At 34.0% G+C, this 24,910-nt stretch overlaps 2 protein-coding genes across 2 annotated transcripts; both read left to right on the top strand.

Moving 5' to 3' along the window:
• The first annotated feature begins 53 nt into the window (after positions 1–53).
• Rab11 (RAS oncogene family member Rab11) lies at positions 54–18,656 on the top strand. Its single transcript, XM_076119805.1, has 6 exons — positions 54–335; positions 765–886; positions 13,798–14,030; positions 15,199–15,314; positions 16,983–17,128; positions 17,468–18,656. The coding sequence occupies exons 1-5, from the start codon at positions 296–298 to the stop codon at positions 17,111–17,113; spliced, it is 642 nt and encodes a 213-aa protein (XP_075975920.1). The 5' UTR covers positions 54–295; the 3' UTR covers positions 17,114–17,128; positions 17,468–18,656.
• A 1,787-nt stretch (positions 18,657–20,443) lies between these two features.
• Positions 20,444–24,616, top strand: LOC142976445 (glutathione S-transferase 1-1-like). The gene is made up of 5 exons (XM_076119806.1): positions 20,444–20,564; positions 22,110–22,257; positions 22,937–23,140; positions 23,816–24,021; positions 24,438–24,616. The coding sequence occupies exons 2-5, from the start codon at positions 22,117–22,119 to the stop codon at positions 24,547–24,549; spliced, it is 663 nt and encodes a 220-aa protein (XP_075975921.1). The 5' UTR covers positions 20,444–20,564; positions 22,110–22,116; the 3' UTR covers positions 24,550–24,616.
• The last annotated feature ends 294 nt before the right edge of the window (positions 24,617–24,910 follow it).

The following is a 24,910-nucleotide window of genomic DNA, read 5'->3' as shown; positions in this document are numbered from 1 at the left end:
TATTTTTGTGTTTTTTTTATTCTTAATTTTTTGTACGATCATATGTTTCGAACGCACCCAAGAGGGGCGTAAAACAATCCGCCATTTTGTCTCTATGATAATTTAGGATTTTATTAGTTTGAAACCTGTATAAATCCAGTTAATCTCTATTTAAAAGTTATATTCTGGGAAGTGTGTAGTGTTTAAAAAAACTGTGATATTTGTGTCTCCAGTTATTTTTGTTTACGTTTCATCTTGACGTTTTATAGTTGACCGATTTTGACGTCGATTAGAAGAGAGCTCTAGATATTTCAAAATGGGCACAAGAGAGGACGAATACGACTATTTGTTCAAAGGTAGCGCTAATTTCATTCTAGACAATATATAACATCTGTCCTATTGTTGTTTACATTGAGATATTTGTTTCGATATGTAACTTTTTGAAACCATTGTTTCATCTCATAATGACGTAGGAAAAAGTGATTGATTAGATTTTCCCCTTCGTTTTGTATTACTGGAGAGTAACATTTATGTGATTTAGGTATAAGGAGTGGTTTTATAGATGTACGTGGTGATATCATTGTGTTACGATCAAGTTAATTCACATCAGCTGATTGAGTCACATCGATCGATTTCTCGTAAATTTCGTTTTTCGTGAGTCACCTTCCAGCATACTTATGATCTAATCGCTGAATGTTACATCCCTAACGTGAAAATAGTGGTAACTAACATAATTTAGTTGTTATTGTGTGGTGAGTAATGTTTGTTACTGTTCTTTGTTTCAGTTGTGCTAATAGGTGATTCAGGGGTCGGTAAAAGCAGTCTGCTGTCACGTTTCACTAGAAATGAATTTAACTTAGAGTCAAAATCCACAATAGGCGTGGAATTCGCCACAAGGAGTATAGAGGTAAATATGTTTTTTGTTTTGTTGAACTAACAGTATGTTAATTTGATGTCAATAACATTGTTTGCCATTGTTAACTAGGGAACATCTTTTTGCATGTCTCTTTCATGCTTTCTGTGTGATTTAAATCACAATAGTCATCAATTGTGGTGAATTCAGACAGATAATTGTATCTGTTATATCCTCCCCATTGTGTGTTGAAGAATACACTCAAATGGTGCATAAAACTTCCAAATAATATTTTAAATGATTACACATTGCTGTAGTTAAGTTGCCAAACTCACCAATTACTTATTAGAGTAGCAAATTCAAGTTTCAAAACATTAATTTGCAAATAAAGTAATAATTACTCCCACTACAAAGGAAATTCACAGTTCATTGATCTATTTCCAAAAATGATTTCTCTAATCTAATGTTATTGGAAAGAAACAATCATATCTATTTATAGTTCATACCTAATATGACTTTTATCAAAAGTATATGTTGTCAGTGAGGGGTGAACACTCACTTGAACCTGATTAAGAGTTTAATGTTCATATGTAGGTATAATTTTACTGAGAATACACAAAAGTCTAATTTCTTTCTTTCTAATCCTCTTTTAGTATGTTCTGAAAAAACTTAGGATAGCATAAAATCTATTTTATTTAACAGAACGCAGTTGTCTGTTGAATGTTTTACTGAAAACAAAAACAAGTTTTGTTTTTTCTATCTTCAATTTTATTAGGGTCAAAGTTTAAATGCATGAAACTTACTATAAGTTAAGTCATGATATTTTAGCAAATCATTATTTTTAAACTAGTGTTTACAGATGATGAAACAAGTTGTGTGTTCAATGACATATCCTTATATTTGTTTTGTAACCTAAGTAATTATAAACAGAGATTTACAAATGCTTTGCATTGTCATTATCATTATTTTCAATCTTTAACTACACTCTGCAAAGTTTTTGACCTTTCCATAGTTAACTTTACAGCTACAACTAATTAGGAAACAAAGAACATCCATGTTTTGTGACTTTGAGTAAAAGGTTTGAGAAACAAGATACTATCAACTGTATCATTCATCCATCTGACTGAAGTTTTAATTGATTATCACACATATCTAAAATATTGCCTTTTCCTGTAGGAGTAGACAGAGACTGAAGAAAGCCACTTGCTACGATCCTTACAAACTTCCCATGCTTCATTCACATCCATCTTGTCATATACAACCACTGGTTTTGAGTACTACTCACCTAACCATTTCTCTTCGTTTCCTGAATATAATCAACATTGCTCTTATAATATACAAACAACAGAAAAATAACAATCCAAACAACAGAAGAATACATAGCTATTTCTTATAATTCGGAAAATATTACCTCATTGAACGAAGTTTTGAATGCCTGCTATGCGTCTTTATCCAACAAGGACAATCATTAGTAAATGCCTTGAAACTTTACAACCAGTATTTTTATCTGTACCTACAATATACACTGAGTATTTTCGTAATTGCAGCAGGTGCATGCAAGCTGTACATGACACTTGACAAAGATACCTATAAAATATAATTATTGTTATAAACAGGTGAATAAATTATTTTAGGAGAGCTGATCTCAATACTTTGTTCAATTATCTATATTCTTTAGTGAGTCATACTTCTTGACCTTTGAGAATCCTATTAGAAGAATAACAGACTAATGTCAGAAAATTGCCTAAAATAAAAAGGCAGGCCAGAACCACTGTTTCGGGAGGGAGGTCGTAGGTTCGATTCCCACATGGAACTAATTATTTGCGCGATCCACAAACAGTTGTTTCGGGATGTACTTCGTGTCCATTGCTTGTACAAATCACCGAGAAAAATATTTGTGCGATAGTTGCCTTTGAAAAAAAAGGGAGTCTTTCCAACATAGTTACAAACATTATTAAACTCCGTAGTAACACTTAACAAATAAATATTTAAAGTCTAGACAGATAACAATGTCCACATGTAAAATTATAATATCTAAACAGTCTTTGCTTGATGCATTATGTATGTCAATAGTATGAAGGTGAAGGTTTATTTTACATAGATATATACTATTAATAGTCTATATTATGACTGGACATATGGAAGTGAATGAGGCAAGGATCATTCCAAATGGCGTTCTTTGGTCTCTGCCTACCCCTAATTGGAAAAAGGCGTGATTTCATATATTGTGCCATATATAGGAACATGTCTGTTTTAGAAATGTTCAGAATTTGATCATAATTTTGATGGTTCTTTGTATGATTGTAGTGTTGTTCTAGTATGTGTGATTATTACTACCACAATCATCTTGTTGTTTCCAATCGTACATGCTATAGAGTATCTAATTTGACCATGTTTCTGTGTCATGTAAAATCAAGCATGTTTATTTTGATATACCTAATAACTTAAACAATGTTAAAATATGATATGATAAAATTAACTTAAATATTGCCTTGTGTTTGAACCATCAAGCACTTGCGTGGAAGGCGCACTCTTGGGATACACTTCTATTACTACTTAACTCTTTACTAAAAACTTGGGAAAAAATTGATGACTATTTCAAAAACTTACGAGTTTTGAAACCTCACAATACTCCTGCTATTTGGGCAGGTAGACCAGTAATATTTATTCTAAGTAGAGTTACAAAATATTTTGAAAGTTATTTCCAACTTTACCTACTTACTATTGTGTTTCAAAACAATTATTATTGTTCAATATTATAATAGCACTTGTGCAGGAAAACATTCATTATTCATAATAATCTGTCAACTTTTTTTTGTTGCACTCGTACCTACATTCAATTTTGTTTGACAACCGATATAATTTGGTGATAAATGCAATATTGATTTGATAAGTTATCAGACTTTATCACTTTATTATACTTATTTAGATATAAGTGATTTATTATTGTTTAGATAAAAGGATTTTTTATTCATCTGTCTTGTATCTATGTATTTAGTTGTGCAATAGTTAAAAATGCGTCATACCGTGAAGATTCTATTATTTTTATTTGAAAACTAGACACACATCTTTGCTCACGAATTTTCTTTTAATTTTTTTATGTTTGGTTCTCCATTAAAACCTTCCCCCTGTCTTTTTTCAACACAATTTTACAAGAACATTAAGCCGAATTGGTTAAGCCGTTCTTGAATTATGCGCTTAGAAACACATTTGTAGTTAGATTTTTTGTATAGGATAGTGTGATGTGCGCTTCTATAGATTTTAGTGTTTTACTGGGTGTTGTAGTTCCACTACAAAACTATAACTTTGTGTATTCTACAGATAGTTTGGCTTTGAGTTTGTGTAAAGTTTGCGTTCGTGATTTATATGTTTGTAAAGTTCCTGTTACCAAAGATTCATTCTTAGTGCTCGAGTTGTGTTAACATCTGTTTTCCCTAAAGATTTGAAGCCAGAGTCGTATTATTCGGCCAAAATGTTGGCTTTGTAATTAGTTTACAATAGGAATTGCAGAATACTGTCTGAATATTTGTATACTATTGTTATTATTTAATTTCTATTTCTATTGTAAAGTAACTAGTTTCGTTCAATAGGAAAGATTTTCTGGCAAATAAACTTATTTTTTAACCCAAATTTTAAACTATACATACATTCCAACAAAGTTACTATATTTCGTTATCACGTATGTTTTTTTTTAACAAAACATTTCAATATGATTCATTCATTAGGAACTGTCATTACAAAAGTAATTAGTAATTAAGTTGACAGAGTCACACACGTACGATAAAAAGTCTCATGTATTGTTCGCCCACCAGTGAATTTATAACAAAAGATACTATCTTTTACTTTCTAAGTAACGATTTCATTCAAGTTGTGATGTTCTGTGTAGGTTGATGAGATACGATGTTATTGAGACTTGATTACAGTTATATTCGCGAATGCTAATCGAGAATACTCAGGTTCGATTTTTATTTAGAAGTCAGAAAGATATTTAAGAGTTGTAATTAATTACTCGTGCAAACAAACAAACAAACAAGCATACATTCATACATATTATCACACCTTCTACCCATAGGGGTAGGTGGAGGACAAAATTACTCACACATATTTGCCAAAATGTAGGTTAGTTTGGATACCATTCGGTGTCCGAAACACGGAATACATTGGCTTTTGTAATTGATCGCGGTTACGTCTGGTCAGTTTTAAATTAATTTCAATCAAAATATACAGACAATGGCATAATGGATAACATTTTCTGATAAGAAACATTGGTATTAATAAAAGGAAAGTGAAGTAGATTTTACAAAGAACTTGTTATATTGTATGATACGTCTATCCAACCTCCCAGGCATAGTGTAGGCGTGATGCTCCACTATTATAATAAAAACTCTATGCAGCAAAAGTTTTTGCACTCGTATTCTTAACAAACCGACACCTACACAAGATTTATAGCACCAATTGAAATTCAATAACAATGAATAAAAAAATATCTTTGTAGAGAATAACATCTGAGGCTTGGTTTAGTGCATGTTTAAAAATATACATAGTTTATTTCGGGAGAAAAACATGCTGCATTTCTGTAGTTATAGTCTAATTTTTTGTGATATATGCACATATTTTTATGTTACAATGAGTTTTAATATGAAATTACGTCTTGAATTTTCTTAAGCATGTACTCGATAAAATGGTGTGTACCTAGTGTAAAGCAAACTAAGTTTACTCACAGTAGTAAAATAGCTTCCCTTGACCTATCCATATATCGATCTTTGCTATTGAAGTAACCTATGTATGTATGTAAACAATTGCAATCACTTATTTCAAAGGTTCCCTGCGCGTATTTCCGTGTCAAAAAGCAGCCTAAAAACTATGACATCACTTGAATTACTATCTATACTTTATATTATAAAGCTGAAGAGTTTGTTTGTTTGTTTGTTTGAACGCGCTAATCTCAGGAACTACTGGTTCGATTTCAAAAAATCTTCAGTGTTAGATGGTCCATTTATCGAGGAAGGCTATAGGCTATATATCATCACGCTACGACCAAAAGGAGCAGAGTACCAGTAAAAAATGTTACAAAAACGGGGAAAAATTTCACCCATTCTCTCTTATTGGACGCAAGCGAAGTTGCGCGGGTCAGCTAGTACATACTAAAAGTAAAACAACAAACAAATTACAACTGCTCATAATTTAGCTTTCGGCGCAAGTACAATGCTCTTGTGTATAGTTCTCCAATAAAATACAGCAGATACCGGATAAATCGAATCATCGACAAAAAAGCCCAATCGCATCAATATGGTATAGGTACACGCGATACCTTTTACTTCACATTAATCGCATCTTGTTCTGACTAACTTGATTGAATTTTATCCCTCGGCTTTCGTTATAAGCTTTTATTCGACCGTGAAATCTTTTTATCCTGTACTACTGTTTTTTTGTTAGGAAATGTCTTTTTCCTTAAATACCTTTTCTTCAATTGGTCCATGATGTCCATCGAAATGATCTCTTCCATTTTTTTGCATAATTTGTCCTCGTCAGGGATCAAGGCAATGATGCTGGGCTTATACTTTTCATTTGATACTGCATTCAAGACGAGATCATCTTGGATAAAGTTTCTTAAAAAGACAACTTTCTTAAAAAGACAACTCCCGCACTAAGAATTGCTCTTGTGTCGCGGGGACTTTTTACAAACATACAAACAACGGACACAAAGCACAACCAGACCCGAAACAATTATTTGTGGATCGCACAAATAATTGCTCCGTGTGGGAATCGAACCCACGACCTCCCGTTGCAGTGGTATCGGCGTGGCGACCTAAACCACTGCGCCACGGAGGCAGTCAAAACAGTATTAACATCATATCAGCTCAATGCCTAAAAAGGTTAAGATTAATGACACTTTAGTATTTTACATAAACACAGTTCCATTGAAAGACTACTTATTTTTAATATAGTTAACAAGATTAAACCTTCACTGAACAATATTCGACCCATCCCAGCCTCAATAATTAGGATGGCCCTTCGCTACAAAATTCCGTACTCATCATATTAACCTTTGACTCATACATGTTTGATTATAATCAGATTAACAATCAATTTCCTCACATACGGGCACACAATCAAGTACTCTTACCACGAGTGTTGGAAAACCGTGACTATCGCTTAAAACTATTTACATCAATACAATGGTAGTGTTATAGTAACTATTCTGTAATAACTTATCGTACTGATAACGTGATGTATATCGATATAAGATCTGTATTGCTGCTTGTATATGCATTTTGAATTGGAATGTTTCATTGAGCAACTGGGAAGAATGTCACTGATGGCTATAATATCTCTGGATAAAAACTAATTAAAGGAAGGTTTAATATAATGCCATCAAAAACATTCTGTAAAAACCTCAAGTCTCGCCGTAAAAAGTTGTGAGATCTATATAATACCAAGTCGATTAATCTATTTAGTCTCTACTTAAAGGACCTTCTGTCTTAAGTTATTACGTAAGTTATTATCATGCCAATTTAAAAAAAATACCTCTAAAACAAATAGACCGACCTGGCCATCGCATGATTTGATTATTAGTATGTATCACACTACACAGCACGACGAGAAGTTAATGCTCCTGAAATGTTAATGGCGAATTTGTGTTTTCTTGCGATGACCAAGTCGATCTATTTGTTTTAAAGGTATTTTTTTTTTAAATTGGCATGATAATAACATACGTAATAACTTAAGACAGAAGGTCCTTTAAGTAGAGACTAAATAGATTAATCGACTTGGTATTATATAGATCTCACAACTTTTTACGGCGAGACTTGAGGTTTTTACAGAATGTTTTTGATGGCATCTCACTTCTTTTTGTAGAGCGAATAGAGCAAACATAAGTCCAATTTGTATGGAAAGCCGTATTTTTTTCTATTATAATTCAACATATTTTCCTATGGGAATGTTGTTCAGTTTCATGGGCTAAACACCCTTACCCACCCTATACCCCCTCCCGTTATGTCTCATATAGTAGATACATATTTACACCTGTTTATTTTATTTTCTACAGAAATAATAATTTAATTCATTAACTGCAAATGTAACCTTGTAATCTTATACATTTATATGGGATTACAAAGTTATTGTTGCAGTTAGTGTATTTAGAACACTTGACCGAAATTAGAAAATATTGAATTTTTCCCATGATTAAGACACTAAACCCTATTTGTATTCTAAATTTTAAGCTTCTAAGTCTGCTAGAAGTACCTTAGACTTTTGATGATCGGTGAGTCAGTGAGTCAGTGAATCAGTGAGTGACAAAATTCAAAATTTTAACAAGTTGTCATTCTTAAACTACTGGTTCAAATTGACTGAAATTTTAAATATACCGTGTTTATACAATGACTGATTAGTTGCTGAAAATCCAGGCTTCTTGTTTTATCCACTACGAAATTATAGGGGTGTCAAAAATAGCCCGAATTGCTTCGAGAAAAGGATGTTACGGCCGTGCCGCTTTTTTTTTGCTCGACTTGCGGGGGCACTTCCGTGCCCCCAGATATTTTTGACCAATCCATTTCGGTCCATTGGAACTAGACTAGGCCTTAAGCTAACAACTTGGTACAGATCCTCACATGCAAGGTTCGAATTGCAATTCAGAACAGACCCACAGAACATACTGACCCACAGGCTTATGCAGCCGACGATGGCCTGTTTAATAGGGCTACTTTATGGAATACACAGAATTCTGAATTATTGCCTAGATAAATCGCGTATGCCGAGGCTCTATTAAATTGGACTATAATACTCTCTATTATACAGCTAAACTATTCTTCATAGATGTTGTCGAATTAAGACTTTATTCTAGTAGGATTTCCATTTAAAGAGAATATTTTCTAAAAACGCTTTTCAGAAGTTCCAAGTAGTTATGATAGTTAGATAACAGTTAAGTCATTAAGCTATGGTCGATAAAATACGTAGGTCATAATCATAATTATGTTGCAAACTTCTTCAATATAAGTACCTACATACATTCTTTTCTAGCCGAGTGTTGGTTTGACGTATGTATTTCAAATTATTGATATGAAATGCACTCATAGTTAAGTACCTATTTATCAGTAAGGATCTCAATTGGTTAATGACAAATTGATATGGTTTATCTTTATGAATCATATGAAATACAAGATTGTCTCATTTAGTCCTAATTATACCAATGAATATCCATTACTCATATTATATTACCAAAATATTATATGTATTAAGAGATTATATCTATTTAAAACATAGAATGTCGAATAATTTAAAACTAGACAGTCTCTAGACCACTGTAGAGAAAGTGAAAGGTGAGCAGTGTTTTAAAATCGTGCAATACTTGTTCATTACATATTCATGTAAAAGTTTAACTAATGTTATCTCGGTGAGACCATATCGTATGCACGAAACGTGATGGAATTTTTTACTATATGGAGGACAAAATGCCCCATCTTCCCAATTTCTCTAAAAAAGAGAAAACATGTCATGTAAGGATTTTTTGTAAGCTAAACTGCCTGGCATCTTAACAGTTAAGGTAAAGAAATATACCTACAGCTTAGTTTCATAGATACTTGTTTGATTGCAGTTGTTGCCCGGTAGGTACTAAAGTAGTATCTAATGATAAGTAAGCCTCTATCTCTTATTAAAGTTAAGTTATTGAAATCGTAAGAAAGCGAGAAATATTTATAGAGAGCGAGAGTCTAAAAATCCTATTTACAATCTTGTACTAAGTTTATTTAGGTCCATAACGATTGGAAAGTTTGCGAAGTGTTTTCCAACCGGTAATAAATAAGAAGGGATGATCCTCTAGCGGGAAACTACCCGGATATTTAGGTCACTGCTAAAGTTTGAAATCGTTGGAACTCGTGAAAACATTTTACAGATTCACTGGACCGGAACTTTTAAAGGAATGGGAATTTTTACGTCCGAACTAAAACTCTATCTGTTACGATGTTTTTGCTGAACTTGTAGATAGGAATTCAGAACGAGTTGTACTTAGAAGATGACTTCTCAAAAAGGATTATAAGACACGCCCTTATTAACGTTTTTAACTATAGCGGCTTTTACACATAATACTAAGATGCTCAACAGCTTTTCAGCGAGGCGAAAAATGTAGAGGTTATTTTATTCATTATCCGACGTTTTGACCAACTTAAATCGGTCATAGACGCAGGCAGAAGACTAGAATCGCGTTGTAAATCTTAGTATTATAGACTACTTAAGTGGGCATTATCCTATCGAAACTTAATTAAAAAAAGTCACAATCAGAGCCATAGAAAAAAGCTAGTTTGTAAAATCTCAATGACGAATCACCTTATCAGTGAGTCACTTGTTTTAATAGAAGTAGCGTAACTACTATAAAATGTGTCACGACGAGGTGTTTCGATACAGATAGTGTGTGTTAGAAGGTTACTTTATTGATCGCTTTGCTGTAGGGTCAACCTTTATTTCCTTAGTACCTTTAGACTAGAGCAATGAACTTTATTTCTATGGGTGTTATTTTCATACACGGTTTCACATAAACTAGTCCCAAAAATTAAGGGATATAAAAAAAGAATCCAAATTTTTGGGTGATTTTCAACAAGCTGTAACTCCGAGGAAAATGGTCGTACAGAAAAAATAAAAAAAACAAATTGTAGCTTCAAGTGTCTAGTTTTTAGATATGATCATGAAAATTTTTTGTCATGGCCAGGTCTGGAGAAATCCTTCGAAAACTACAAAAAAAAAAAAATCCAAATTTTTTCCCTACTTAAAAAAGGTCCACGGGCTTCAAAAAAATTTTTTTTATTCTTTTGTTATAAAGTTCTTTTAGAAAATTTCATCTTCTTTAATTTGCCGTATTCAAAAAGCCTGTACGACGATTCGCCACGGAGTTATCGTCAATCAAAGCAAAAAAGTTATTTTTGACTTTGATATTCAATAACTCCGGAAATAATGATTGTACAGGAAATCAAAGGAGGGTTTTGAAAACTGCACAATATTCCCTATAAGAAAATGTAAACATCTTTTAAGAAAATATTTTTTTTTGAATTGAAAAGTTGGACTGAAAAAAAGACAAAAATTCGCGAAATTAAGGATATTTGGATAACTTGGTATAACTTTGGATAAAATGGATGAACGAAGAATATCGTCGGTAATTTTTCAACCTCAAAGTGTCCCCTAAAATCCCTCAAAAATTCAAAGCGCTGCGATTTTTTTTTCATTGTGCCCCGAAGCTTCAAATTCTTTGTTGTTGCAAAAATCACCATTGTAAGCAATTTTGTGGTTTATATTCATTTTTGTAATAAAAATTTTTTTTCTCTCTAAAATCTTTATTTTTTCGATTAAAAAGCAAATCGCAAAACGAGAGATCGTCTATCGCTGCCATGAAGTCAAAATCGAGATTCGTCAGTCCATAAGACACTGGTCCACTGTCTACGACCCCACTCGTGATGGTCATGCACATAAGCCAATCGGGCTCGACGATGTCGTGGAGTGAGCATAGGCACGCAATTTGCTTTTTAATCGAAAAAATAAAGATTTTAGAGAGAAAAAAAAAAAATTATTAAAAAAATGAATAAAAATCACAAAATTGCTTACAATGGTGATTTTTGCAACAACAAAGAATTTGAAGCTTCGGGGCACAATGAAAAAAAAATCGCAGCGCTTTGAATTTTTGAGGGATTTTAGGGGACACTTTGAGGTTGAAAAATTACCGACGATATCCTTCGTTCATCCATTTTATCCAAAGTTATACCAAGTTATCCAAATATCCTTAATTTCGCGAATTTTTGTCTTTTTTTCAGTCCGAGTTTTCAATTCAAAAAAAAATATTTTCTTAAAAGATGTTTACATTTTCTTATAGGGAATATTGTGCAGTTTTCAAAACCCTCCTTTGATTTCCTGTACGATCATTATTTCCGGAGTTATTAAATATCAAAGTTAAAAATAACTTTTTTGCTTTGATTGACGATAACTGCGTGGCGAATCGTCGTACAGGCTTTTTGAATACGGCAAATTAAAGAAGATGAAATTTTCTAAAAGAACTTTAGAACGAAAGAATCAAAAAAATTTTTTTGAAGCCCGTGGACCTTTTTTTAGGAGGGAAAAAATTTGGAAAAATTTTTTTTTGGTAGTTTTCGTAGGATTTCTCCAGACCTGGCCATGACAAAAAATTTTCTTGATCATATCTAAAAACTAGACACTTGAAGCTACAATTTGTTTTTTTTATTTTTTCTGTACGACCATTTTCCTCGGAGTTACAGCTTGTTGAAAATCACCCAAAAATTTGGATTCTTTTTTTATATCCCTTAATTTTTGGGACTAGTGTACATGAAATCACACCGTCTTTTTTCATAGTGGTAGAATATCACACCTTCTTTCCATTAGGGTAGGCAGAGGGAAATAACTTCTAAATATTTATCGGAAGGTATTATGACAGCTTTTGCACACATTTGTTGTCCAATTATTAAGCAGATAGGTTATCTAACACTATAAACTGTGAAACAGGCTGTTATTTTCGTATAGTTATTTGTAAAATCTAGTATGGTTATTTTTCGGTTTGAACTTTTAAATGCTCTTTCGCCGGATACCAGCTAAATGTTATGAACTGTAATCGCCTTGGGAGATGGTTTGAGGTCATAAGCACGTCTTGAACACGCTAATGTATGGTTTTTTAGTCTGAATATCATTAGTTTTGAATAGAATGTAGCCGAAATTACCCGATTTATTGATCGTGATATATTGCCACCAAAGATTTGTCAAGATACGAATGAAATAATCTACCACCTGTTCACAAACGGTAAAACCGTTTCAATATTTACTAGCAAGTAATTCAAGGCTGAAATTTTAATAGCCAAATAATACACAACTGTAGTATTTTACAACATTGATTGTGTAAGAAAGTGCAATTAATTAACTTTAAACACGCTAGAGAATTCAAATAAAGCAATTAATTAATAATTTACTACTTATTAAATTCCTGTAACTATGTTCATACTTTTCAGGTGCTAATTTTATAAATAAGTTCAATTAGGAATTAATTAATTAGGTTAAATTAAATTAGGATATACTTATGTTCAATTGGAGGAATCTAACTAAATCAAAGTACTTACCTTACTTTTTTAACGTTTTACTGTCTCACTGCTGGGCAAGAATCTTTTCCCTAACGAGGGAAGAGTTATGCCATCAGTTTAATTACTACTAGTTTTAATAACTAAAGTCGGTATATAAGTCAGAACTCAAAGAAACCAAACATAATCCAACATATTCGAGGAATCCTTACTAAGATTTCATTCTCCTTGTCAAAGTTCGTACAATAAGCGAGTTAGTTCCGTCAGTTCATGTCAGTAGGACAAAACAGTAAATTGTACGGATGTGTGACGTCATATTACACGTGTACACTGTACAACGACGTGGAAGCACCGAACACCTTATAAGTAAACACCGTTATGCGGACTATGTCCTGCTATTGAAGAAACGGATGATTTATGCAAATTAGTTAACATTTTATGACAATTCTAGAAAGAATTGAAAGCTTACGTGTGTATAAGCTCAAGTGTTGCGGAAATCAACGTTTAGTTTTATCGGATTAGCCTGAATATTTCGTGTAGGTGCTAAGGAATAAAAGCAATACGCTCAGACCACTACTACAGACCAGTGGTTTTTGGTAGTATGTGCCTATTTCTCTTAACGATTGTAATCTATGATAAAGAGAGTCCATGGTTGACGACCGACTTTTTGTAAGAAAGCACGGAGGATTACTTCTTAGTAACGATTACCAAAATATTCCTATTTTTATAAATTATACCATAGACCCTGGCAGTATATGGGATTGGCAATTTCAGACACAGTCTACTTGAGTGCTAGGCAATGCCTTCAATCTTCACAAAGAATGTATCAATCAAAGATTAGTTCTCTACAAAAAGGAAGTATGATGTATATTTATGTGCTAATTTCCATATTTCTTTGTCACACAGGTGGACGGCAAAACCATAAAAGCTCAGATATGGGACACGGCGGGTCAGGAGCGGTATCGCGCGATCACATCAGCGTACTACCGCGGCGCGGTGGGCGCGCTGCTGGTGTACGACATCGCCAAGCACCTCTCATACGAGAACGTGGAGAGATGGCTGCGCGAGCTCCGTGATCACGCCGATCAGAATATACTGATCATGTTAGTTGGCAACAAGAGTGATCTTAGGCACCTCAGGTAAATATCTCTCGCAATAACTACATGCTTAAGTATTTTCTAATTAATTTTAGGACATTACTCAATAGTAGCCGGAGTTTAACGTGCCTGTTAAATGGTTATATCTTCGCACCCTATTACTTGGGACTCACATTGGTTAATGGTGTAACGCAGATACATTTCATACACCTCTGCCTACAATTTCGGGTATAACAGGCGTGATAGTTTGAATGTAACTAGCACGAATGTAGCTGTAGGTAAGGATTTGGAAACATTATACTCTACTGGATAAAAAAGTGTTTTGGAAACAAACATCGGGTATAGTTGAGAGTTTGAAAATGGTGACTCTCATACAAAAATGTGCTTTTGCATGAGCTACTTATCAATTTTCTTTTGGGTAGCTAAAGAGGTTTCTCTTCAACGATATTGCTGTTCTTTCATTTCCCTTTCAATAGTAGAGATATTGGGAAGGACTTTTTATTCCTGGAAAGACCCCAGCCAAAAAAAGGATAACTGTTCAATCACGTAATGCATGTCGTTGCTCTTGAACCAAAATACTCAGAATATTTGTAAGCTAAGGTCATGCATACTGTGAATACAATTGAATAAATATTGGAAGATTATGAAACGTTTAAACAGTTGCAATAATGTTGATTATATGACATATGAGGCATATTTTCGACAAGTTTAATATTGTATAGGATCCCGCTATACAGACCTTCACCGAGCTGGTTAATGGATGAAAGTTTTTTAAATCAAATATAATATGTCCAGAAATATATTGCAAACGGGATGTTGCTAGTTTTCTATAATGTTTAGTAGATCTATAACGTATACGCCCGTGCACGTTTATACCCTCGCTAGTATAATATGCAATGCACGATAATTAATTTATTTATACCGTAGTATCGTATTAAACAAGTTTAAGTATCGATTACATAGTCCATATTAATAAGGAAAAAAGGGTGGTGAGAAACGAATCCGTATTTACAAGATACAGTTAACAGCTATTAAAGTTGCATGCCTCAGACCGGGAACAACTTGGGCAGTATTTTGATCCTTTGAGAAACGTGTGTTATGTCATGCGCCTAAGACCGAGAACAACTTGGGCACTAAGTCGACCTCCTGAGAACTGTGTGTTATATTGTTAAAAAATAATTAATAAATTAATTTTGTTGGTTATCCACAGATCTATCCCGACAGAAGAAGCGAAGGCGTTTGCGGAAAGGAACGGGCTTAGTTTTATTGAGACGTCCGCGCTCGACTCCACTAACGTCGAACCAGCATTCCAGAACATTCTAACTGGTAATTAATTGTTCTTATTTAACACATTACTGTCCCACTGATAAGCATATATCTTGTCTGGACATAAGTAAGGACAGATTTAGTTCACTGGTACTTCATGTTATACTTTTCCGTACTCAAGTCGTCACTGTTGGTCCTGTATGACTAGATATATGGATGTGGATAAAACAAAAGTTTGAAAGGATCATAGCAAGTGGCTTTTATTTAGACCTTGCATACCCTTATAGAAAAAAAATGAAATATGGTGTGATTTTATGCATTTCATTAGCATCCTGGGCAGAGCTACATGACTACGTATTCAATTTCTCTCACATCTCATGCAAATTAAGCGGGGGGTTAGAATACCTCCTATCAACATTATATAAAAAGGGTTTTTTTATAATTTGACGCCTATATCAATTATAACTGATGTCATTACGTGGACATGTCCCGCCCATACTATTTACCCTAATTGAATTAGTTTTTAAAAGTATCTAGTTTTAAACATTAATGTCCTACACGCTTAACGTATGTGAACTTAAGTTTATGAAATACGTATTTATATTGTACTGATTTCCCTTATTGTGGAGCGTGAATTGAGGTCATACCTAATTTTTTTTATAATATTGATTGTGTAACTATATATTAAAACTAGCTGACCCGGCAAACGTTGTTTTGCCATAAAAAATAAATAAAAAAACATTGTCCAGCGGACAAAATTGTGAATCTAAACTATTCTCAGATCCCCTTGAACACACACAAAAAAATTCATCAAAATTGGTCCAGTCGTTTAAGTGAAGTTCAGTGACATACACTCACAGAAGAATTATATATATAAAGATTAACATTTAAATCTTCCTTTCTATTATAGCCAAGTGAAATTATTCGTTCGCTACTATTTACCTGTCATAGGCGGAAACAACACTTTTTTCCCATACGAAACATACTGTTTAAAAGTTCTTGATCTAATATAAAATAGCTTAACATTTTACAATACCAATAATTACTGGACGACCAACACAGACGAACATACGTACAACAATCTATATATAGAGCGGGCGTGTCGTTAAAGTGTCAACTATTTTGGGGTCATTTCACTTCGCCGTGAGGTCACACGACAATATTGCTTTGACACACGATACTTATGTACCTTTGTTGGCAATGTTGAATATGTTTTAACTATTTGCCATAGAATGTTGTGTTTTGTTATTGATTTATGGCAATAACAAACGGAGTTGGTACATCCTGACGATTGAACGATTGAATAAGTGTCGGTAATTTTTCTTACTGAGTTTAAGTTATTACTATGATTGTTATCGTACTTTAGTCTTTTAAGTTACTTTTACAACTAATTACCGAAGATAGAGGGCTTATTTTGCCTTTGTAATGGTGTCCTTAGTTCAGTATTGTGTTTGGACTCAGAACAGAAATAGAGCATCAGAATTTCCAATTAAACGTTTTCAATATGCAGAAGTATTAAATTCGACATTTTCATAGTAATCGATTCTTGTTCCAACTGTTATTCCAAAGTCTGATGTTCAAGCAATATATTCCAAACTGCATTTAAGGGATAGTATACTTGAATATTCACAAAAATCAAACTTCTTTTAAACACCAGTTATAGGCATTTTTTCTTTTGAATTTAGTCAGAATGAAGTAAAGTCTAACATATAACGTGTCATGTTGCAGAAATCTACAGGATCGTATCGCAGAAGCAGATGCGCGACCCGCCGGAGGGCGACGTGATCCGGCCCGACGCCGAGCCCACGGACGTGCGGCCCTCGCACTCCGACAACGTGCGCAAGCAGTGCTGCCAGTAGGCACACCACATTACTGTACGTATGCACACACTGTATTTACCACATATTTTAATATTCTCATGCCTATATTAGGTCGAAGAGATGTCCTTCTGACCGATATTTTATTGTGTTGGTAATTTTCATGAAAATAAAGCTAATGAAATAATAAGTAGTAGTAGCGGTAGATAGATTCGATTGATGGAAGGTGTTCAAAGCAAGGAGATTTAAGACATGGATTTTTTTTATATGACTTCTTCGTTCATCTGAAATGGGAATCGAACCCATAACTGTGAGATTGTGACACTGGAACATCAGCTCATCAAGGTAGAATCAGTAAAATTAAATATTGTTTCTAAAATAATGTATTTGTTGCAGAAAGTCCAGTTTACGTCGGAGCCGAAGAGAGTGATGCGGCTGGAGATATAAATGCAATCATTACGAATCATTCCCAGACAATGGTGTTTACCAACATAATAAATAGTTTGCCAGCGCGGAAATATACTGCCACACACACAAGATCAAATCTTTTATCCATGAAGCTCGTCGTGTTTTGTCTATGGCCGCGACAGATATTTTAGCCTGGCAACACTACTCAAAAACGGTTAAGAGTGGCTCATGTAGATAGCTTTGTGTAATTATTGATATTTAGTGTCCGAACGAATAAAGTTAAAAAATATATAATAATTATCGTAACATGAAGAGACGATTCAATATAACACAATTTAGTAAAGGAAACATGCTTTGGTTATAGTAAGCACCCGAGTTGTTTTGATTTTGGCGCTAGACACACTATACCCGTGTAATTTATACCTGAATTTATCTTTTTTTTATTTAGGGGTAAACCATATTTTTCGTTAGTAGATAATTCATGTTATATGCTATTTATTTAGTGAAATAAATAATGATGAAATGTTACTAAAATCCGTTATAATTTATATATTTTTTTCCATAGTGTTAGGCGTAAATTCCTAAAAAAAACAAATGAGCAATAATTGGGCTGATAAAGCTGGTAAACTCGCGTAAAGTTCACTGTTTAATAGCACACAGATCATAGCTTCATAATTAAACGTACGTCTAATTGTTTTGTAATACACTAGCTGGTAGTTTTTACTAAGTAACAAGATAGCTTTTTTAAAAAGGAAAATGATTTTTTCTTTTACGAATACGTGCCTTCTATGGAAACGGCGTGACATGTACATTTTATTGAAGCTTTTATTGTTTATTTTTGGCTCATGTTGAAGTTATCGTGTCAGGGTGGTATCGGTCTAGTTGTTAGGAGATTATAGGCCGGTACTGGCTTGAACAATCGCTTAGTGTAACGCTATACTGCTCGTTGAGATTGATTGTTATGCCGCAAGTTCGCCACTCTGCGAACAAAACGTCGTATGTCCGACCTCGGCATGAAGGCGTTTGGCCGTTTTATTTCTCAAATGATGATGCAGTGTTTGTTGTATCTAAGAAATATGTTATTGTATTATGGTCTTCAATATGCATGATTATTTTTTTAGTGCCTACCTGTAATTACTTTATTAAAGACAAAGATAATAAAATATAATGTAAATTTCTTGGAGTTTTGATTGTGTTAAATTACCTTTTAAATTTAATTTAATATTTTGCTCTAACTATATCATCCATACTAATATTATAAATGCGAAAGTAACTCTGTCTGTCTGTCTGTCTGTCTGTCTGTCTGTCTGTCTGCTACTCAATCACGACTAAACTACTGAACCAATTTGCATGAAATTTCGTATGAAGATATTCTGATACCCGAGAAAGGACATAGGCTACTTTTTACCCCGGGAAAATGACGCATATCCCGGGAAAATTCAGAAAATTCAACGAAGTCGCGAAAAATCAATATTATAATGACATTGAATTAACAAAATTCCGTTGCCATGGCAACTGTTTTAATGGCGGATATGCCTTAGCGCGACTTCGTTATACTAAGAGATATAAATAATTTTGAGAATATATTTCGTGAAAAAAAAGCATATTTTATATCATCACGCTACGACCAATAGGAGCAGAGTAGGTAACAGTAAAAAGTGTTACAAAAACATGGAAAATTCTGACCCATTCTCTCTTATGTGACGCAAGCGAAGTTGCGCGGGTCAGCTAGTTTAAAATAAAATAGGTACACCATAAATTAGATTTATCAATTAGAAAATAGTTCAGTAGATACTGATGTGTTTCTAAATACAATCCCGAGGTATAAAAGTAATTTACGGCTTAATAAATTACACTGACTAACTAATTACAATTACACTTACGACAACTTCAGTAATATAAAATACAGAATAATAAATAACAATGATAGCAGAAACCCGTTCAAAATTTAACAAATTGGATGATCAATTTTAAGTAGGTACTGACAATTAACTTAAACTCTAGTCATAGGGCAATCTTCTGCAAAATTGTTTAAGAATGTAGAAAGCTGATATATAATGTAGAAGAGCTCATATTATCTGTCATGTAGAATCTTTTCAATTTAGCCATACTTGGTACTATACAACTAGGGAATGCAATCCCGACTCGAGATCGTCAACTCGAGATCCCTCGCGATCAGAAATATCAATCCCGCGGGATCCCGTCTAGTTAGTAAAAATAATACAATTCGAACGGCTTGTTTAATGTAATATGTGTGTGATTGTGTGGTGAATGCAATGAATTTTTATTTGAAAGAAAATAAAAGCCTTTATTTTTCAATATTACTAACAACGTAACATAATTAACAGGTGTAATAACATGAACATAATCAAAAAAGTAGGTGTAGCTCCAGGAGATCAAAATAAAAAGTAATCACATGGCATTTTGAAAGTAGCCTCTTAAAATACAAAGTGTATCAATAGTACGAGCTTCTAATCGGCATCTTAAGTCTATTGCAATGTAGCCAGCTGCTGAAAATGCCCTCTCCGACAATCCCGAACGGGATCTCGTCATATTATGCTTCGGGATTGATCCCGAAAAAATACACGGGATCTCGCGAGATCGGGATCCCGCGAGATCGGGATTGCATTCACTATATACAACCCTATAACACTCGGATTCATGACTTATTAGGTCTGTATGAAAAACCTACAATTAACTTAGAAGCACAGTCCCAGAACCTATTTTGATATGATAAACGGGTTCCTAAAACCGTAGGTACTTTAAATTTTATATCAATCTATTGATACAGCCCTAAAGCTTGATTTAATATTTCACTGAATGATTCAAGATGACAATGCATAAATCAATTTTCTGCAGTTTTCATGCTGACGATAGAACTGTATCACAGATCCGCTAAACCCTACCAAGTGAAGTTGAACCGCGGCTCCCCGCGAACTTCGTAGTAAACCTCGTTATCTATAACCAATGTAAATCGGCCGAGTAATAAGGCAACAACACCGGTTCAAGGTTATCGACTTTTTGTATTTGCCGGCGACCGGCGCTTGGCAGTTTGTCTGTTTACTGGACACAAGCTACACGACCGGTAAGTTATAAAACAATATACATAAGTTATAATACACATACAAATTTGGTTGTTTTTATAAAGTAAAATGCCAGAGGTTCTCTATTTGAGGTTTTAAGAATTATAATGTAACCAGTTTCAATATGTGACTCTTGAAGTACTTAGATATTTACGCGACTTACTAAAGTTATGTCACTATTTGTTTGTCTGTTTATTATACGATCTTCCAGTTGCTTCCAAAGCGACATAACTTGACTGCGACATAATTGATCATATTACCTACATTAAACCCACACTAACTTCTGAAGTATTTTGTTAATAGTTAAGTATGGTCTTTTAGAACTCAGACCTCCAGACTCCTATTGTACAGTTTACATGCATAGATCAAGTTTCTAATGACAAAATTATTTTAGGTCATAAGGTTTCAGAGGTGCAATAGATAGGTCCTTTTATAAAATGCTAACGAATAACGGACTTGTAGCAGTAAAACACCTTGGAAGTACAATTACACTACAAATAGATGTTTTAGAAAGAAAACTGAACGTAGACCCAGCGCAGCTGACTCTCGAATTACTTTTTTTCTAATCATTTTATTAGCGTTCGCCATCGCGTCCTTCAATAAAACTTAAATTTAAACTTTGTTCAATATACTACTAAGTATTCCGAAACGGTTTAAATTGACAACACCTATAGGTACTGATATGGAAAAAGGGTTTGTGCGACTAGGTACGAATCGATCTCTAAATACATACTCGGCTAAAAACTTAATAAGTCTACGTTGCTTAATTTCTGTAAAAATAATTTAACACTGTGTCAAAAACAACAATTTCCGGGGGATATTATTTAATTTGTAATTATGTCTTATTATGATTCAGCAAACAGAATACTATAAGTTAAGCCTTCAGAGATTGATAGCCAAGTAAAAAACTTAGGTCAGTAGGTAAAACATATTTAGTTAAGTCATTGTGATACGTTATTTACTCTTTACGTATTGTTACTTAACTATGACCTAGCAATTTTTGTACCAATCATTATCATTATCTCTACCAGTCTGCACATGTCAGTATTTAATGACATAACATTTTGTTAGATTAGACAAACAAACCCCCCATAATCTGATATAATCTACCGCACATAAATACTCGGGTATAATGTCTAAAATATATGTATATGTACGTAATGTACGTATACGCTATAGTATTCGAAGGTTTAGTCAGTTGTATAGGAAATACACCCACGTTTCGCCGTTAACAATGTTCGTCCCATGTAATAGTGGTCGAGCCTATTGCTAATTACTGGGCACGTTATCAAACTCCAGGATACTATTGAAAATATTCTAATATTTTTTTTAAACTGAACCTTGACCCTAATGATAAGCAGTGGGGCTAGTCTCTGTAAATAAAGGTGATTTTTTTCTATAATAGGCCCTGTCCACCCAGAATTCCTAAAGCTACTCCCCAGAGCCTTTATTTTTTCATTATTGCTAATTGCTGACTAATCAACTAAACACCTTACTAACCAACAATAGTTTTAATACCTAGGTATTATCATGTTTTTCTTTTTCAGTAACAAAATGTCAATTGATCTGTACTACACGTCGGGCTCCGCCCCCTGCCGGCTAGTGCTGCTGGTCGCAGCTGCTCTCGACATTCAGCTGAACCTTCATAACGTTAACTTGAGAGAAGGAGATCAGTTCAAGCCGGACTTCTTAAAGGTAAAAGAATACAAGTGAATTGAAAACCTCCTAATTTTTTGACATCGGTTTAATATAAGTTTATTATTAGGTACGTATCATGTTTAAATGAGTTAAGTTTAATTAGCTGTCTAGTATTTTTTGCACCTGGCCTTGATGACCAATTTAAGTAGGTATATTATGTATACCTAAGTTACCAGTGGGTAATTGGCTAGCTCCCACACAAAACAATTATGTATGCAGTCACTACACGCAGGTTTTTGTTACTAAATTTTATTCGGATGCAAGTTTTATCATAAGTAGATACGTGAAAGTGAAGTATATGTGCAAATGTACTTTATCGTTACTTGGTCATATACAGAAATAATTGATAACAAACTATTTATACTGTATAAGAGTATCATAATTTCTACATAAACAATTCAATTATGAAGATGACACAAAACAGAATAACAGATTATGAAAGAAACACATATCATGGTGATGAAGTCAAACTAAATCTGGAAACTAAGAGTCGTTATGGATAAGTGTCTGATAGCGTTTATTCGATAGATAATATAACAGACAATGACCGTTTAATAATAACAAAAATATATCAAGATTCTAATTGTTAAGTTAACGAGGTGTTTAAATTTGCCTTCATTCTTCTATATCTAGTTAAAACACCAAGAAACATACAACAACTAATCTATTCTTTCAGCTAAACCCTCAACACACAGTCCCGACTATAGTCGACGATGGCTTCTCTCTCTGGGAGTCACGAGCCATCAGCCGCTACTTGGTCAACAAATACGGCGGTGACGACTCTGAGTTGTACCCCAAGGATCCTAAAGCAAGGGCGATCGTTGATCAGCGGCTGGACTTTGACTTAGGAACACTGTATCCTAGATTTGCTCAATACTTTGTAAGTATATTCAAACTCGATACATATTTATATGTTACCTTTTGATAAAACATCAAACCACTAGAACACAATTTGCTTTTACGAAGCAAATAAAAACGTAGATGCAGTAGAATTGACCGATCTAAAGAAAGCTCTAACAATAGGTAGTATCATTTACTTTTTTCCAAGCGAACCTAACAATCGTTTATCGTCATTGTCCAAGTTGTAAGGCGTGACTTATAATCTGGGATGACTCCACGAAATTTTCTTTCGAGTATGCCGTGGAGAGATGAAATATCTTCTGATAGAATGATTATTTTTAACGTTTTCGTATAGTATTAGATAAAGCCAATATTGAAGCACTCTACTTTTGTAACTAATAAATTAATTATTTGAGTATCCTCGTGATATCATGTGTACAAGGTCCAATTAATAGACTAGATTCTAAGTCTTATTATCACCACTCTAACTTTTAACGTGGAGTATCTAAGTGATTACTTACTGATAAAGCAGTCGCTACTCATAGTCTTTTATTAACATAATATATCAATACTACTTTAGTCCAAATAATGTGTAGTCCGGACTGCTTCCGGAATGAGACAACAGAATGGAATACTCAAGACCTTAACCCTATCTCATTCCTGTAAGAGATCCGTGCCTGTTAGGACAAGAATAATATAGTTTATGTTTTCGTAGTACCCACAAATCTTCGGCGGAGCTGCTCCCGATGCCGCTCAACTGAAAAAGCTTGAAGAAGCTCTAGTGTTCTTCAACACATTCCTAGAAGGTCACAAATACGCAGCTGGTGATAAACTCACGTTAGCTGATCTGAGTCTGGTGGCTACTCTGTCTACCATCGAAGTTGGCGGAGTCAAGTTTGATGATCAGCCTAATATTGTCAGGTAAATAAAGCACTTTTCAGATATTTGTGAAGCGAGTTAGGTTCGGATACAAGGTTGGGCCTAAAAATTGTCCTTGATTATTTTTTATTCCTCCGTGGACGGAAGTGGGTAATTACCGTGGCCAAAATGACCAGTGAGAGCTCAGGCGTTAGACCAGTACGACTTTACGTGCTCTCAGAGGCACGAGGGTATACGATACGAACTTCAACTTCCTAACTTGGAGCAAATACCTAGGCATTTTTTGATAGAAAAACTTGGGAACATTATTTTGTCCCCAAGTTTTTGTGTTATATAATGCACATTACCAACCGCAATACAAGGGCGTTCAAAGTTCTATTGCGAAGTACCTAAGTAGGTACTTTATTTTTCTAAGGTCCTATCATTCGGATTGTCACTAAAATTATTGCCATTTACAGATGGTACGAACTCGTCAAGTCTACTGCTCCAGGCTACAAAGAGGCCAACGAGAAAGGCATCAACGAATTCAAGGAAGTGTTGAAGATGATCAAGGCTAAGGCTGAATTGTAAAGTTCCTATTATATAGTCACTGTATGACTGTTATGTAAAATGTATTAATATACCACTTTTTAAATAATATGACTTTTTAATCAAACTCCTTCGTATGATTCAACTAAAAGTACTTGACTAATTGATCAGAGTATTTTTTCTTTGATTTTTAAAGCCAAGTTCTTATAATTATGATTCTATGATCATATTTCTTACTTTGATTACTTATTGGCAAATAGGAAGCACATAGATTGAAACTTTATATTCCACTAGCATCCGCCCGCGACTTCGTCCGCGTGAAAAGGTTTCCTGTAGTATAAAGTATCCTATGTGGGAAGGTTAATTTCAGTATAATCAGTCGAAAATTTAAGATTTATAGAAA

The sequence above is a fragment of the Anticarsia gemmatalis genome, chromosome 11, assembly GCF_050436995.1.
Source record: "Anticarsia gemmatalis isolate Benzon Research Colony breed Stoneville strain chromosome 11, ilAntGemm2 primary, whole genome shotgun sequence".
Lineage (NCBI taxonomy): Eukaryota > Metazoa > Arthropoda > Insecta > Lepidoptera > Erebidae > Anticarsia > Anticarsia gemmatalis.
Note: the sequence above shows the minus strand (reverse complement) of the source record. Positions and strands in the feature narration are given on the sequence as shown.